General features: G+C 33.5%; 3 protein-coding genes across 3 annotated transcripts; 1 reads left to right on the top strand and 2 right to left on the bottom strand.

Moving 5' to 3' along the window:
* Positions 1-393: 393 nt before the first annotated feature.
* LOC105630192 (proline-rich family protein) lies at positions 394-3,436 on the bottom strand. The gene is made up of 3 exons (XM_012211938.4): positions 3,274-3,436; positions 2,897-3,176; positions 394-695 (listed from the first exon to the last, which is right to left on the bottom strand). Exons 1-3 carry the CDS (start codon positions 3,314-3,316, stop codon positions 647-649), a joined length of 372 nt encoding a protein of 123 aa, XP_012067328.1. The 5' UTR covers positions 3,317-3,436; the 3' UTR covers positions 394-646.
* A 669-nt stretch (positions 3,437-4,105) lies between these two features.
* On the top strand, positions 4,106-6,391 carry LOC105630191 (GEM-like protein 5). Its single transcript, XM_012211936.4, has 2 exons — positions 4,106-4,736; positions 5,763-6,391. The coding sequence occupies exons 1-2, from the start codon at positions 4,313-4,315 to the stop codon at positions 6,248-6,250; spliced, it is 912 nt and encodes a 303-aa protein (XP_012067326.1). The 5' UTR covers positions 4,106-4,312; the 3' UTR covers positions 6,251-6,391.
* A 136-nt stretch (positions 6,392-6,527) lies between these two features.
* LOC105630371 (putative ribonuclease H protein At1g65750) lies at positions 6,528-7,698 on the bottom strand. The gene is made up of 2 exons (XM_012212173.2): positions 7,471-7,698; positions 6,528-7,368 (listed from the first exon to the last, which is right to left on the bottom strand). Exons 1-2 carry the CDS (start codon positions 7,696-7,698, stop codon positions 6,667-6,669), a joined length of 930 nt encoding a protein of 309 aa, XP_012067563.1. The 3' UTR covers positions 6,528-6,666.
* Between the last annotated feature and the right edge of the window lie 5,951 nt (positions 7,699-13,649).

Here is a 13,649-nt window from a genome sequence, read left to right as displayed (position 1 = left end):
TTCTATACAATTTCATAATAATTTTTTGAATATTATCAACCCAAGCATAGCCTTAGCTTTCTGTCAGTTTTAACGTATCTTTTTATTTTTCAGTTAATCTCATGAACTATTAAGAGTTTGAATTTTAGCCTCTCAGATAAAAAATCAGTATTTAAATTGAGCAATTTTTTAATTTCCAAACTCACGGTGAACAAAAGACTTGCAACCATGCATGATTGTGAGTTTAGGCTGTTCTTGTTTGGCACCTTTGTTCACAATTTTCGCCTACAAGCGAAGGGGCCTTCATTTGTAACTTAAATACCAAATGAAGCCAATGAAACTGTAACCAGTCTCTGGTATTTGCTATTATTGAGAAAAACAATTTATTGCAAAAATTAATTTTGACTGCTAAAATTTATTTTTAAGGTGAATTTCCACATTTTATACGTTTTATTGGGAAATAAGTTGAAGTTACATACAAAAATAAATAAATAACATTGTAGCATATTTATACTGTATACAAGTCTGAGAAACTAGAAAAAGAAATTTTGCACAGAAAGCATACATTATACAACCATAGAACTTGACAACCAGACAATGAGAAATGACTGACAATTACCAGACCGCACACAGACATAGTGTGAAACTTATTGATGCGGTTTAAATTTTAGAAGCAGCATTCCTCCAGCACACAACAGCAACAAAGTGCAGCCAAACTGCAAATGCAAAATAGACAACGAAAGAACCAACAGTTAGAGGGAAAAAATAGTAGCAAATCTATCTATGCATTTAAGTAACTTGTTCTTCTGTTCCTAAGGGGATTGCCCAGGAGTGAAGGATCAGAATCACCATTAAAAGGTTTTAAGTTCAAATCCCATGTAGGGTAGGGTAGGGGATTTATTCGGAAGGAGAAGATTTTCTCCCCGCTTTGTAGCTCAATCAATGTTCCAATGTATCAAAAAAGGGAGAGCAACTTTTTTTTCTCTTATTGTAAATGCCCACTAGGCATTTTAAACAAGTCAGCAAACAAAACTCAATGTGCAATTCAATTCTAAACACAGATCCTATGAATATGCAAATATCACTATAGTTAACATTGACACATGAAATAAGTAAGAGAATTCATGAGATCATAAATGCCAACACCGACAGCTAAGAGCCTGGAAGAATATTAAGTGTTCACAGCCTTAAAGACAGCTTGATATACTCCCCCACAAAGTACAATTAATCATTCAAAAGAGTATCTGCTAACTAAATATGCAAATTAGATGGTTACCACGTTATATATTTAATTTATAAAAAGCTGAAGGCCAAGAATACAAAAACAACCATGCATGAAGGCAGGGAACATAAAATTTATGAACTTCTCAAGGAAGAGAACACCTTGACAACTAAAATATCAAATATCTCGTGTTGATTTGCACCAGTTTCACACTAGAAACACAGAATTTATGAGATCTGGGCTACCACCCAAACTGATCCTTTAGCTAGTTTATTGAGTTTTTGAGCCTTGAATCTTGTATCGATCAAGTGCGGTGCAGTTAATATAATAACCAGTTGAACCAAGTTACATATTTACTGCAAAACTAATTGTCTAATCACATGCATCGACCAAATCCAGAGACTACCATAAGTTAACTGCACATTTCATTTGTAGGAATTGGAAACTTTTAATGACAACACGAATTTTCATATATTGAAAATGGAGATATTGCAGTGGAGGATGAAGATAACAAAGAATGCAATATCCTCATCCATGCTGTTAAAGTCACTTCAGTATGTGACACATAACCAAGTCTCATGCACTTCTAAGCACCCAAGCAAGAATATGCATTCACCTAGGTGCACAGGTGCAGGCCTAGTCTTAAAACATATTTTGCAGTAAAAGGATTAAAAAAATAGGAAAAACAAAAGCCTAGGTCAGATTATTGCTAAGTCTGTGTTCATTACTAAGGGCAAGAAAATAGTTTCAGTCTTTTAAACGCTATGTTCAAATGTTATGTGATCTGAAAACTGTTATGCTTGATTCTTTCGCATGATAGTTAAACTATTAACAATGGAAAATAACCCAAATAGGATGTGACCTGCGCCTCTTACTATTCTTCCAATTACGTTCAAAATTTAACAATGCTTACTAACAATGTTAAATATTCTGCATAATGCTTCAAAAACACCAGCCACTCAAAGCATGCCACCCGATTCAGCTAAGCTTAAATTCTAATCTAGTTTGAGGCTTTGATATGGATCCCTTTTCTCCATTCTATTCAATTTGGGGGGCTAGATATAAGATTTAACGTTGCAATTCCTTCATCCTCAGTCATCCTACTGCTATATAGTCTCCTTAATTCTCATAACTTGGAAATGATCAACGTTCTATCATGGTGCATCTTCTGGTTTATGCTTAGCAAGCCCTAACTGTTTAAGTGCTATTCAAAAAACATTTCTCCAACAGCCATTGATTAATTGATTTATAACCATTTCAATAAATTTCATTTGTTTTTGTAGTTCATTTTGCTTGTTTTAGTGTGTAAATGTGAGTGAGAAAGTGCGTATTCATCCCCTCAGTTACAGTTTTCTGTTGCAAACCAAGCAACTTCAAAGTCAAAAAAAGTGTGAAAAACATGCACCCGATTACCTAGCCAAACCCTACCATTTGCAAGTTAAAAAAACATGTTTGCTGCAAAAATGCAATTCCGTACTTTGGATTTTTTACACTTGTGATCATCAGAAAGTTATACAGCTGAAAATGAATATATAAATTGCAAGCCAAGATATAGGTTCATTTTTCATAAGAATCAACTATTCCCAAAAGAAAATTTCAGATCATGGCATTTTCTCACATTATAAGATTTAAATAAGAGTTAAAAAAAAAAAAAAAACAGATAAAAAGCCAAAATAGATAAAAACAAAGCCATACCATCCCCTCAAAAATGAGGTACAGCCATCATTATCTTGATAATGGTGATGCTCGCAGTGATAATGCTGATACTGCGGCTGACCGGGCTGCGGTGGAGGTGGTGGATATCCTTCAGCGAAATAGCCTTGATAACCTTCGTATGGCTGTCGCGGTCCTGGTGGTGGTGGATATCCAGGATATCCAGACGGTGGCTGTGGTGGTGGATAACCTTCATAAGGTGGAGGCGGAGGCGGCGGAGCTGATGGAGGATATCCTGGTGGTGGATAGGGCGGCGAATACCCTAATCAAAATTCGACAAATTCGCAAATCAGATTCTAAAAGAAAAAATAAAAAAGGAAAAAAGGAAAGAAAATTAGAGATTAAGGGTCTTAAATTACCTGGTGGAGGGTAGTGTTCATGGGAAATCTTCTGGTAACTCATTTTGACAATCTTCGCGATCGAGTTTGCTAATGGAGGACGAATGGATTCAAATCACCACGGATTTTCGCAGTTTCCTTAGAGTTTTGCTTGTGTGCGAGCAGACTCATTACAAGATAGATGGACTCCTTTGTAGCCGTTGGATGTAGATTGTATAACGGGTGTATGGTCCAGTTAAGTTGCTTGGAGCTTTCTCGTGTTAGCTTGACACTCTGGCAGATCAATTTGCAATTTATGGATATAGTACACGGCTGGGCTGTATCCAATACACTTTACCATTTCACGAGATTTTTTTTTTAAAGTTATAATTAAAAACTTTTCCTTTGTTAAATGAAAAATCACTTCTGTGACATAGGGTTCGCACAAATTTAAATACCATGGATTCAATTTTATTTTAATTAATAATTAATTAAAATCAAACAATAATATTAAAATTTTTAAGAGATTAGGATATAAATTACAACTTATTTGTGTTATTTGACTATGAATTTAGTTTAATTAATAATTTTGAAATGACGTATCTTTTAATACTGTTAAATACTCCTTTTTTTAATTACTTCATTTTCAAATATGAGAATTGATAAAATAATTTTATCAAATTAATTGTTGTAAATTTTGACTTTTTAAAAAATAGTGTGAACATTGTTTTTTTGGGCTTAAATTATTTATCAGTTGGTAAAGTATGGTATTGATTATAATTTTTACCTAGCAAATTAGATCCACTCGTTGGACACAATTGAGAAAAGGGACGCGGCTAAGGAACCGGTTTGCAGTCGTCGTACTTGCGTTGCTTACTCCTAAATTTATAATTTATCATTAATGACAGTCAGCGTTTTCGGTTTCAACACAAAGAAGGAATCATTAATTAACAAAGAAGAAATCTACCTCACCTGCTCTAATACCAGAGAAGAAAATTCTTACTCCAATTCTACGCGCTTTCACCACAGTATATAACTAGCGCTTTCTTCCAAATCCTGCAACCAAATTTCATTGCCCAAAATGAATAACAACACAAACCAACCTTCACAGCCTCTTTACCCATCAATTTCCTCTGACAACCCAGAAGACATAAACCCGTTTCACCAAACAATACCACAAGCAGCAGAAAATCATCAAACTGTAACATCGTCGTCTCAGCCGCCGCCAAGTTATGATCAGAAACCGCCCAGTAATGATCAGAAATACTGGGGGACTCATGTGATGGGGACGCCTGCAGTCCCGACATGTCATCCAGATAACAAGAAAGCTGCCTTATGGGGTGGTGGAGATGAAGCTGCAGCAGCTCAATACCACCATCAGCATCCTTATCTTCAGTATAGTCCGGTTGATAAACCAAGTAGTAGTCCGATGGATTCTATTTTACACAAGTTCAATTCTTGGAGCAAGAAGGCTGAGATCACGGCTCATAATATTTGGCATAACTGTATGTATATTTTCATCCATCTTATGTTTTTTCTTCAATTAGATTGAATAGTGTCTTATTACTACGAAGTTTCCTTATTCCGAACCCTTATTACCTAAATTTTTATTTTTATTTTTATTTGTCTTGGTCTAGAGTTTGGAAAATAAATTAGATTTGACCATTGAAATAGAGGTAGACGGGAACTAATGGATAAAATGGAAATACTTATCCACCTAGAATATTTACATACACGTGAAATATAAATTGAGTATATACACCGAGTCGTTTATATATTTTTTTTTTTTGTAAGTGAGCGTATATATCGGTTGTGTATGTAGCGGCGGAGGAAGAGGGGACTGAGGGAGTTCGATCGCCAATCTCCAGAGTTTTTTTTTTTTTTTTTTTTGTTAATTTGCTTTATAATTTAGTACAATTTTTTTTTTCTTCTCTTTAGTTCCTTAACTTTTAAAAAATTAATTTTGGACCTCTATATTCTAAAGTCTAGCTCAGTCTTACTTAAATCGGTGGTTTGCTCTCCGTGCTGCGTTTCAGAAACGCGGTACCTAATCGCCATACAAATGCGTACCAAAACACTAAAATTAGTGAATCGAGGGAATCGATTATTATAGGATACTCAGGGTAAAATTCTAATTAAATACCTCTAAATTTTAAATTTTTAATTTTAGTAGTTAGTCACTCACCATATTTAATAGGTTTTTAAATAATTGCTTTTAATTATATTATTTATCATACATATAATTCAAAGCTAATTCAATAAAAATTTTTATCGTTTTACATATCTTTTATAGCAAATTTAAAAAGTGCCGTACCCTGTATTTATACCTGTATCCGTACTGCATATCATGGCGTATTGCGAGTTAAGTAACACTGGTCTAGCTCCATTATGTGATAGATGATAAATCCTTTAACAGATGAATGATTAGTGTAAGTTTTAAGGAAAAAAAAGAATTAGGGAAGAAGATATTTTTGAACTGCACACACATATATATTTATGCACCATTGATTTTCTGCGCAAATATATAACAGTGAGGACTAGCCCATCTGTGTCAGAAGCTGCATGGGGAAAAATGAATTTAACAGCAAAAGCAATATCAGGAGGTGGATTTGAATCTCTGTACAAACAAACATTCGCAACCTACCCAAATGAGAAGCTAAAGAAGACTTTTGCTTGCTATTTATCAACATCAACCGGACCAGTAGCTGGAACTATTTATCTGTCTGACTTTCACGCAGCTTTCTGCAGCGATCGTCCCTTATCTTTCACTGCACCCTCTGGCCAGGAGACTTGGAGCTACTACAAGATTATGATACCCTTGAACAAGATTGCCACAATCAATCCTGTCGTGATGAAGGAGAATCCACCAGAGAAATATTTACAGATTGTAACAGTTGATGGACATGATTTCTGGTTTATGGGTTTTGTTAATTATGAGAAAGCTTCCAAGCATTTAACTGAGAGTCTCTCACACTTTGTTGCCACAGGAATTGCAGTGCAGCCTCCAGTTGCTGTGTAATCATCAGCTATTTGTTTTCAGGTTTTTTTTTTCATATATGTAATAATATTAATTTAATCTTTTTGGTAGAATGAGAGTACAATCATTTAGATGGTGTAATAATTATTTGTAGAATAATGAAATGTTATTTTCTTCTCTTTCCTTTTTTTTTTTTGGAGAATAAAATGAATTATATTAAAGCAAAGGAGCTAGATCCTCCAAAACAAATAAGTTAACAGGGGAGGGAACTTCCTCCATAAACTTGAGAGCTCTTCTTCAACAATAGAAAGAGCCATTTTAGCCAAAGCATGGGCAACCTTATTACATTCTCTAACCACATGAGAACAACAAAATAAAAGAAAGGATCCCGACAGCAGCTTCAAGTTGAGTATTCTGGTACCAAGCTCAGAACGAGGAACTTCAGGACTGGAAGATTTCTAGACCAAAGCAATGCAGTCCGTTTCAAGAACAATATGGCTAAAACCCAATTCAGCAGCTCGCGAAACTGCAAAAATCGCCGCCTCCATCTCAGCCTCTTCCGGGGATAGGTTGTATTGAATGGAGCGCATCCCAGCTGCCATGACCTCACCAGCTTCATTCCGAACCACCATAGCCAAGCCCACCGCCACACACTCCCTAACAGCAGCGTCAGTGTTAACTTTCACCACCCCTAGTCCCGGTGGAGACCATGAACTAACTCTAGGCATGGGTGTGCCCTCTATTCCCTTCTCCTGCGCACCCTGATACTCTATGATTGTACTTAGGGCCAATTGAACAATGGCAGCGGCAAGCATACTACTATTTTCAAAAATGAAAACATTTCGAGCCCGCCATAAAGCCCATGCAAGCATCATGGTCAATTCAATCTGGGTACTTTCAAGGTGCTGTACCTTAGCCCAAAACCACGTCAAAACATCATCCCCTACAACCTGATCACGTAATCGCAAAGGAGACAGCAGCCAAACATCCTTCGCTATCTGATATTCCAACAAAACATGTTCTGTAGTTTGGACGCCTTCCCCACAATGGGAGCACCAGTATTCCACCTCAACGCCTCGCCGCACCAGTTTTGAATCAGTAGGAAGAAGATTACGACAAGCCCGCCTAATAAAATGCTTAACTTTCAGTGGTACCTGTTGCTGCTATAGAATTTTCCAAGTCTTGAAATATTGGGAAGCTGTGGAAGACTCCCCCTCCTCAATACCAGCCTGTGCCAACGCTATGTGATAAACCGAGCGCACCGAAAAGATCCCATTTTTATTGGCAGGCCATACTAGCAAATCTGTACCCCTTCCACGAGAGAGTGGTATCTGACAGATAGCCTTAGCCTCTCTGGGACTGAAAATGCTGCAAATCAGTTCCTTCCGCCAAGTGAAGGATACATGATCGAGCAAATCACTCACCATGGCAGTGTCTTCAAGAATAGAGGGAAGCGAACAAACTAGTATTCTTGTAAAGACGGCACCCATCTACCCTTTCAAATACGGATTTTTGCTTTGTTACCTACAAGCCACCGCGACCCTTTATCAATAAGCCACCTTGCATTCTGCTACGCCAGAAATAACTGGGTTGGTAGCCAATCCTCGCTTCCATAAATGATCCCCTAGGAAAATAGTGAGCTTTAGTGTTCTCGCAAGCAAAAAGTTGAATCTTGACATAATCTCTATCCTTGCTTTACCAGCATAGCCAAATTGAAAGGTTGAATATCACGAAAGCCCACCCCTCCAGCCTGTTTAGATCGACATAGCAATTGCCACCTTTCCCAGTGAATTTTCCGTTCCTCTTGTTTCTGACCCCACCAAAAGCTAGCCATAATGCTTTCTATCTGTTTGCAAACCTCCTTCGGGAGCAGGAAGCAACATAGTATACGTTGGAATAGCTTGTACAACAGCCTTCAATAAGATCCGCTTGCTTGCTTAAGATATGAATTTTTCTTTCCAGCGTTTTAGTTTTTTTGTAACACGGTCAACTATGCCGCTAAACATTAGCTTCTTTTTTCTCCCAATCATAGTCGGTAACCCGAGATATTTCGAAGGGAACTGGACACCACTATTCCCCAACTTGGTCTTTATTACAGCTTGCTGCTCCACAATCACATTGGTGTAAAAGAAATCTTCGATTCGTCCAAATTGATTTTTTAGCTCGAAGCTGTCTCATAATCCTTCAATATTTTCACCACATCATCTATTTCTGGCCCGTGGCCCTCTCGAAAATAATACTGTCATCTGCAGAAAATAAATGGGAGACTGATAGGGCTCCCTGCAAATGTTTATTCCATGGAGACATGGACGAGATTTTGCCTTATAATGAGATTAGAAAAAATCTCTGCACAGATAAAAATAAGTAAGGAGACAAGGGATCACCCCGTAGAAGTCCTCTTTGAAGGAAGAAGACTTCTTGAGGTTCCTCATTGATTAGTAAAGAATAAGATACAGAATAAACACATCTCATAACAAGACCAACCCAGTTGGAAGTAAAACCCATTTTTAGCATAGTGCTCTCCAAAAAACTCCATTCAATCCGATCGTACGTTTTATCCATGTCAAGCTTAAGGGCAAAATGACATGTAGATTTGTTTTTCATGAAATAAAAAATTTCAAAAGCTAAAATAGCATTGCTTAATTTATTAACATCATTTGCTTAATACAAGACCTTAAAATTAGTTGCTTAATTTTAGATAACATCATTTGAAGTACATAAATAATCTGACCAGATAATACAAATTATTTTCAAAAAAAAAAAAAAAAAAAACGGACGTATTTAAAAATTGAATATTTATGATTAATTGGTGTTCAAAATTTTAAACACTGTATTACTCGAAGCCAAGCCTCAGTCCACTTCTCCTCAACTTGAGTCCCCACTTTTGGGCAGGTTGGGTCAATAAGAAAATTATGATATGCGGCTCATATGTAAAAAAGAAAAGTGAACGTGTTTGTTCCAAGCATACTGTATTTATAAATAACCAAATCTAAATAAATAAAAAATTTGTATCTATATTTAAATTTTAACACCCAAAAGAAAATTAAATTTATAAATTGAATTGAAATAATGAAATAACTAAAAAATCGAGTTGAACATTTCAAATTAATGCAGTTGATTTTTAATTTTTAGTTCAACTCCAATAATGTTGAATAAATCAGTTGGTCTTTCTACATCTTGTAAAAGATGCAAAGAGTTCAAAATCTCTTTATCACAAAAGTTATCACTAATTTAGTGAAAATTATGAAAGGGAGTTACCCTGCTATGTATCCCACAGTATTATTTGGGTCTATTGCATTCCATTTATAAGAAAAAGGTCAAATTTTGAAACTTTGAGAGTTTATAAAGAAATTCAATATCAAGAATGGAGTTGGAAGAATTTAATGCCCAAATGTGTACAAAAATTAAGTTCTAAAACAAAATGCCTTTAATATTAGTTGGACTTATAATACAGTAGTTAAGGATTCAAACCTTGACAATTCCTAATCTTTTTTTTTTCTGCTTTCAATTAATCTATTTTCGGTTTTTGTCAGCTCAGACTAATAATTGTGACAGCCAATTTATTGCCAATAGATTTCATAATAATTGCCAATTTATTGCCAATTGTCACATCGTCCATTGTAAGACGCACGATATGTAAGAGTACACAGCTGAAAACGAGCTGTGATGGTATGTAACTGTAAAGTTGTCATAAGTTTGTAATTATTATAAAAAGGGGTTAATTTGTTTTACAAAATGGGTTAACCAAAACAAAAAGAAAATTATGGTTATCTCGTTTGTATAGATCGAATTCGAATAATTTCGATTATAAAAATTTTTACTATAATACTATTTTGACCAATTAAATCTCTAATACTGAATAAAAGAAAAGTTACATTTAAGTTAGAATTATTTTATAACCAAAAATTAATTTAGGGTCAGTTTAGTATTTCTATTTCAAATAATTACATCCATTGGGAAAAATAAAATTACTCTTATTTTGGTTTAATATTTACAATAATGATGTCAAATAAATTTTTTTGGCAAATTGGACTTTAACCTGCCTTATCGATCAAAGTTTAATTATAGTGCGAGCACTCGAAGTATAGCAACTAATTGAATGCATAAACTAGAACGTTATATGCACTATATTTGTACTATTGCAAATAGTTATTGGGTCAATAAGATTATCATTAATTTGGTTCAAAATCTAATAATAATAATAATAATAATAATAATAATAATAATAATACCAAAAGATCTTTATTTGGCAAAGTGAGTTTCCTCCTAGCAAACTATAGTAACTAATTAAATGCATAGGCTGGAACCGTATGTGAAAAAAAAAAAAGCAAATTATTGAAATGAAATAAAAAGAATTATATTTATTATTCATTTCATCCATAAATATAAAGTCGTTTTAGTATATTTTTTTAATTTTATGTATAATCGTTTTGAGAATATCAAAGAGTGATTAATTTTATTTTTTCTATTTTACCCTTATGTAAATTAATTACAATAATTATCTCTAAAATTTTCTAAAGGGTAATTTAATAAATTATTGAAAATTTTATTATTACATAATTTAAGAGAATTAATTATTTTTTTAATCACCGTGCAACAACTTACTATATTTATGAACGGAGGGATATCATCTTAAGGGATTTCAACTCTCAATTTATCAATTTTTTCTTTAAACATATTTGCATGAAAAATGAAGCATCAAGTATGGAAATTGCTACTATATAATTGCAACACATTATTTTATAATATTTAAGGATTTACTCGGTGAGTTATAATGAAATATATATAGTATAATCAATTGCATTTCTACTTTTAAATATTTAGTAAAAAAACATTAGATTTTCATTATATCATATTTTAATATATTTTATGAAAAAAGACGTAAAATCATCTTACAATAACGTAAATATTAATATCATGCTAAAAATAAAATGCATGTAATCATAAAATGTTAACAGTTAATTGTCAACTTAAGGAAATTTAATTACTAGCCGACAAGTGCCCTATAACCGTTTTCAGCTGCCTAATAATATTTTTTTTTTTTTTTTATGAATTTTTTTTGTTTAGACCCTGTTTGTTTGTAGGGTATAAGTAGGTTTATAGAACCAGCCTGGTGAAGTCAATTTCTTTTTTATTTCCTTTTATTAATTAAATTTCATTTGAAATTTAAACATGTAATTCTACTGTCTTAAGAACAACTCTAATATTATTGAATGGAAAATTATTCTTATACTTCCAAAGCTAAACTTATCAGTACATATAATAATGGGTTTGATAATTTAACCGAGATAAAGAATATGACAATCACAGATAGGGCAGCGGTGGACCATCTCAGGCAGAAGCAAGTAGACCAGAGGGCCACAACAATGAGCTTTTATCATGAAAGGAGGGTCTTGCTCGTATTGCCTCCTTTCAGTTAAGAGAGGATGCTGATGGTCACTGTAGCAGCAGCACCGTCCGGTCAGGTCAAGCCACATGTCGCTCAGGTGAAACATACCTCCCCCTAGATTCACTCTACTTCTTAGATCAATCACCATTGCTTCATTTAATGCGTTCTTGTAGAACAGAATCTGGGCCTGCAAAATCAAGTACAGAGTATTAATTATTTTGTAGTTGGTGCGTGCGTGCATGTACGTATGTTTGTGTATAGAGAGAACAAACCCTACCCTAGCATCAAAGCAGCGTTCCCATGGGAAAGGAACAGAAGATTCAGGGCTGGCTTGAAGGAAATACCAGAGATTATAAACCATTTTTAGCTGCAGATATACAGCTTATAGAGAAGAGAAATGATGATGTGACAGAAATGAAGGGGTAAGGTGTATTTATAGAGTAAATCCAAGTCTGTGGGCTGGTCAATTTAGGGAAAACTACAGTATGATGTCTTTAATTTGCAAAATACAACTCTAACCTTTTTAAAATATATCAATTTATCTCTATATTTTGCTTCCATTATACTACTAAATCATTTTGTCCAACTTTTGCATTTGTTCCATAAAGTCAACAAGAAAACACAAAGATTAAAGGAGAGATACTAAAATATTACACTAAAAAAATTACAATACGGTCCTTATGGTTTGAAAAATATAACTAGTCCAACCTTGTGTTTAAAATGAGTATTTTCATTATTTCATAAAGCACTTAACGCAAAAAATGCAAAAATTGGACGGAAAGACTTTACAGTTGATAAAATTAAACTATAAAAATATTTTAGTTTATTTTATAAAATACAGAGACGAATTAATTTAATTTCATAAACTAAACGATCTTGTCCGATTAATTAATTACTTGATTTGGTTGTGCTTATCCGAGAAGTTTTTTTTTTTTTTAATAGAATAAACCTTCTCTTTTCTTGTTTTTTTTGAAAGAAAAGTAAAACTTCCTTTAATTATATTTGTTCATTTATTCAAACTAATTATTCTCTCTTCTTTTCCTATACTGGTATATACGAGACCATTCATACACTAAACCAATAAAAAAGTTATTTTAAAAAATTATTACCGTTTCTTGCGTATTTCCCCCGATAAATGGTCATAAACACCCTTATTTGAGCAAAATAAACTGTTTTTTATTGATTTAGTATGTACATGAGCCATATACTAGGTGAGGTAAATCCTTCATTTACACTATTTTTTTTCCTTTTTGACTTTAGGAGGAGTGAATTTGGAAGTAAGGTAAAATATAATATTCTAATATTATTATTTGAGTGAAGAGAAACTAAATTTGGATGAAAGGACAAATTTAGAGTACACTATTCAGGCAAGACTTATTGAGGGTTACCATCGTTTATTGGGAACAAAAATGGAATAAGTTTTTAAAAATCTATCTTTGATGGGTTTAACATATGGACTAACCGATTCATACATCGCGTAAATAAGAGATGTATTTTTAATATCTGAAAAAAAATTATAAAAAATATGATATTGAGGTAGGGGATCGACTCGCCTAGTTAGACAAGTCTATGGGCCCACTCATAGGAGTAAAAATTAAGATTTTAATATTGAAAACAAATGATTGTTTGTACGTATATTGTTTTCTAATTTACTAAATATTTTGATGGTAAATGATTGATTATCTAGACTGGATTTATGGGCTCACCATATGTACTAAATAAATAATATTTTTTTCACCATGTATGATTAGAATATTCTCATTTCAATGAAATAAAAAGTCATTTTCGTTAATTTAATCTATGTAAACTTATAATTCGATTTAGATAGGTCAATCTCAAATTTTACAGGGGAACATTTCATGTTGAATTAATAGAAATAATTCAGACTCACCGTGAACCATTTAGTACTACTACTTAAGGGAGAAAAAAAAAATTCAAACATTTAGATATATACCACCAATTTATTATTAGTGGGATTATCTTAAAGCACAAATAATACATAATAAATGTATAAAATACTCTCTCTGTCCCAAAATGTAAGTCATTTTTTAG

The sequence above is a fragment of the Jatropha curcas genome, chromosome 1 (genome assembly GCF_041381405.1).
Source record: "Jatropha curcas cultivar XTBG-Jc1 chromosome 1, XTBG_Jcur_1.0, whole genome shotgun sequence".
In the NCBI taxonomy this organism is placed as follows: domain Eukaryota; kingdom Viridiplantae; phylum Streptophyta; class Magnoliopsida; order Malpighiales; family Euphorbiaceae; genus Jatropha; species Jatropha curcas.
This window is presented reverse-complemented; position numbering and strand designations above follow the sequence as displayed.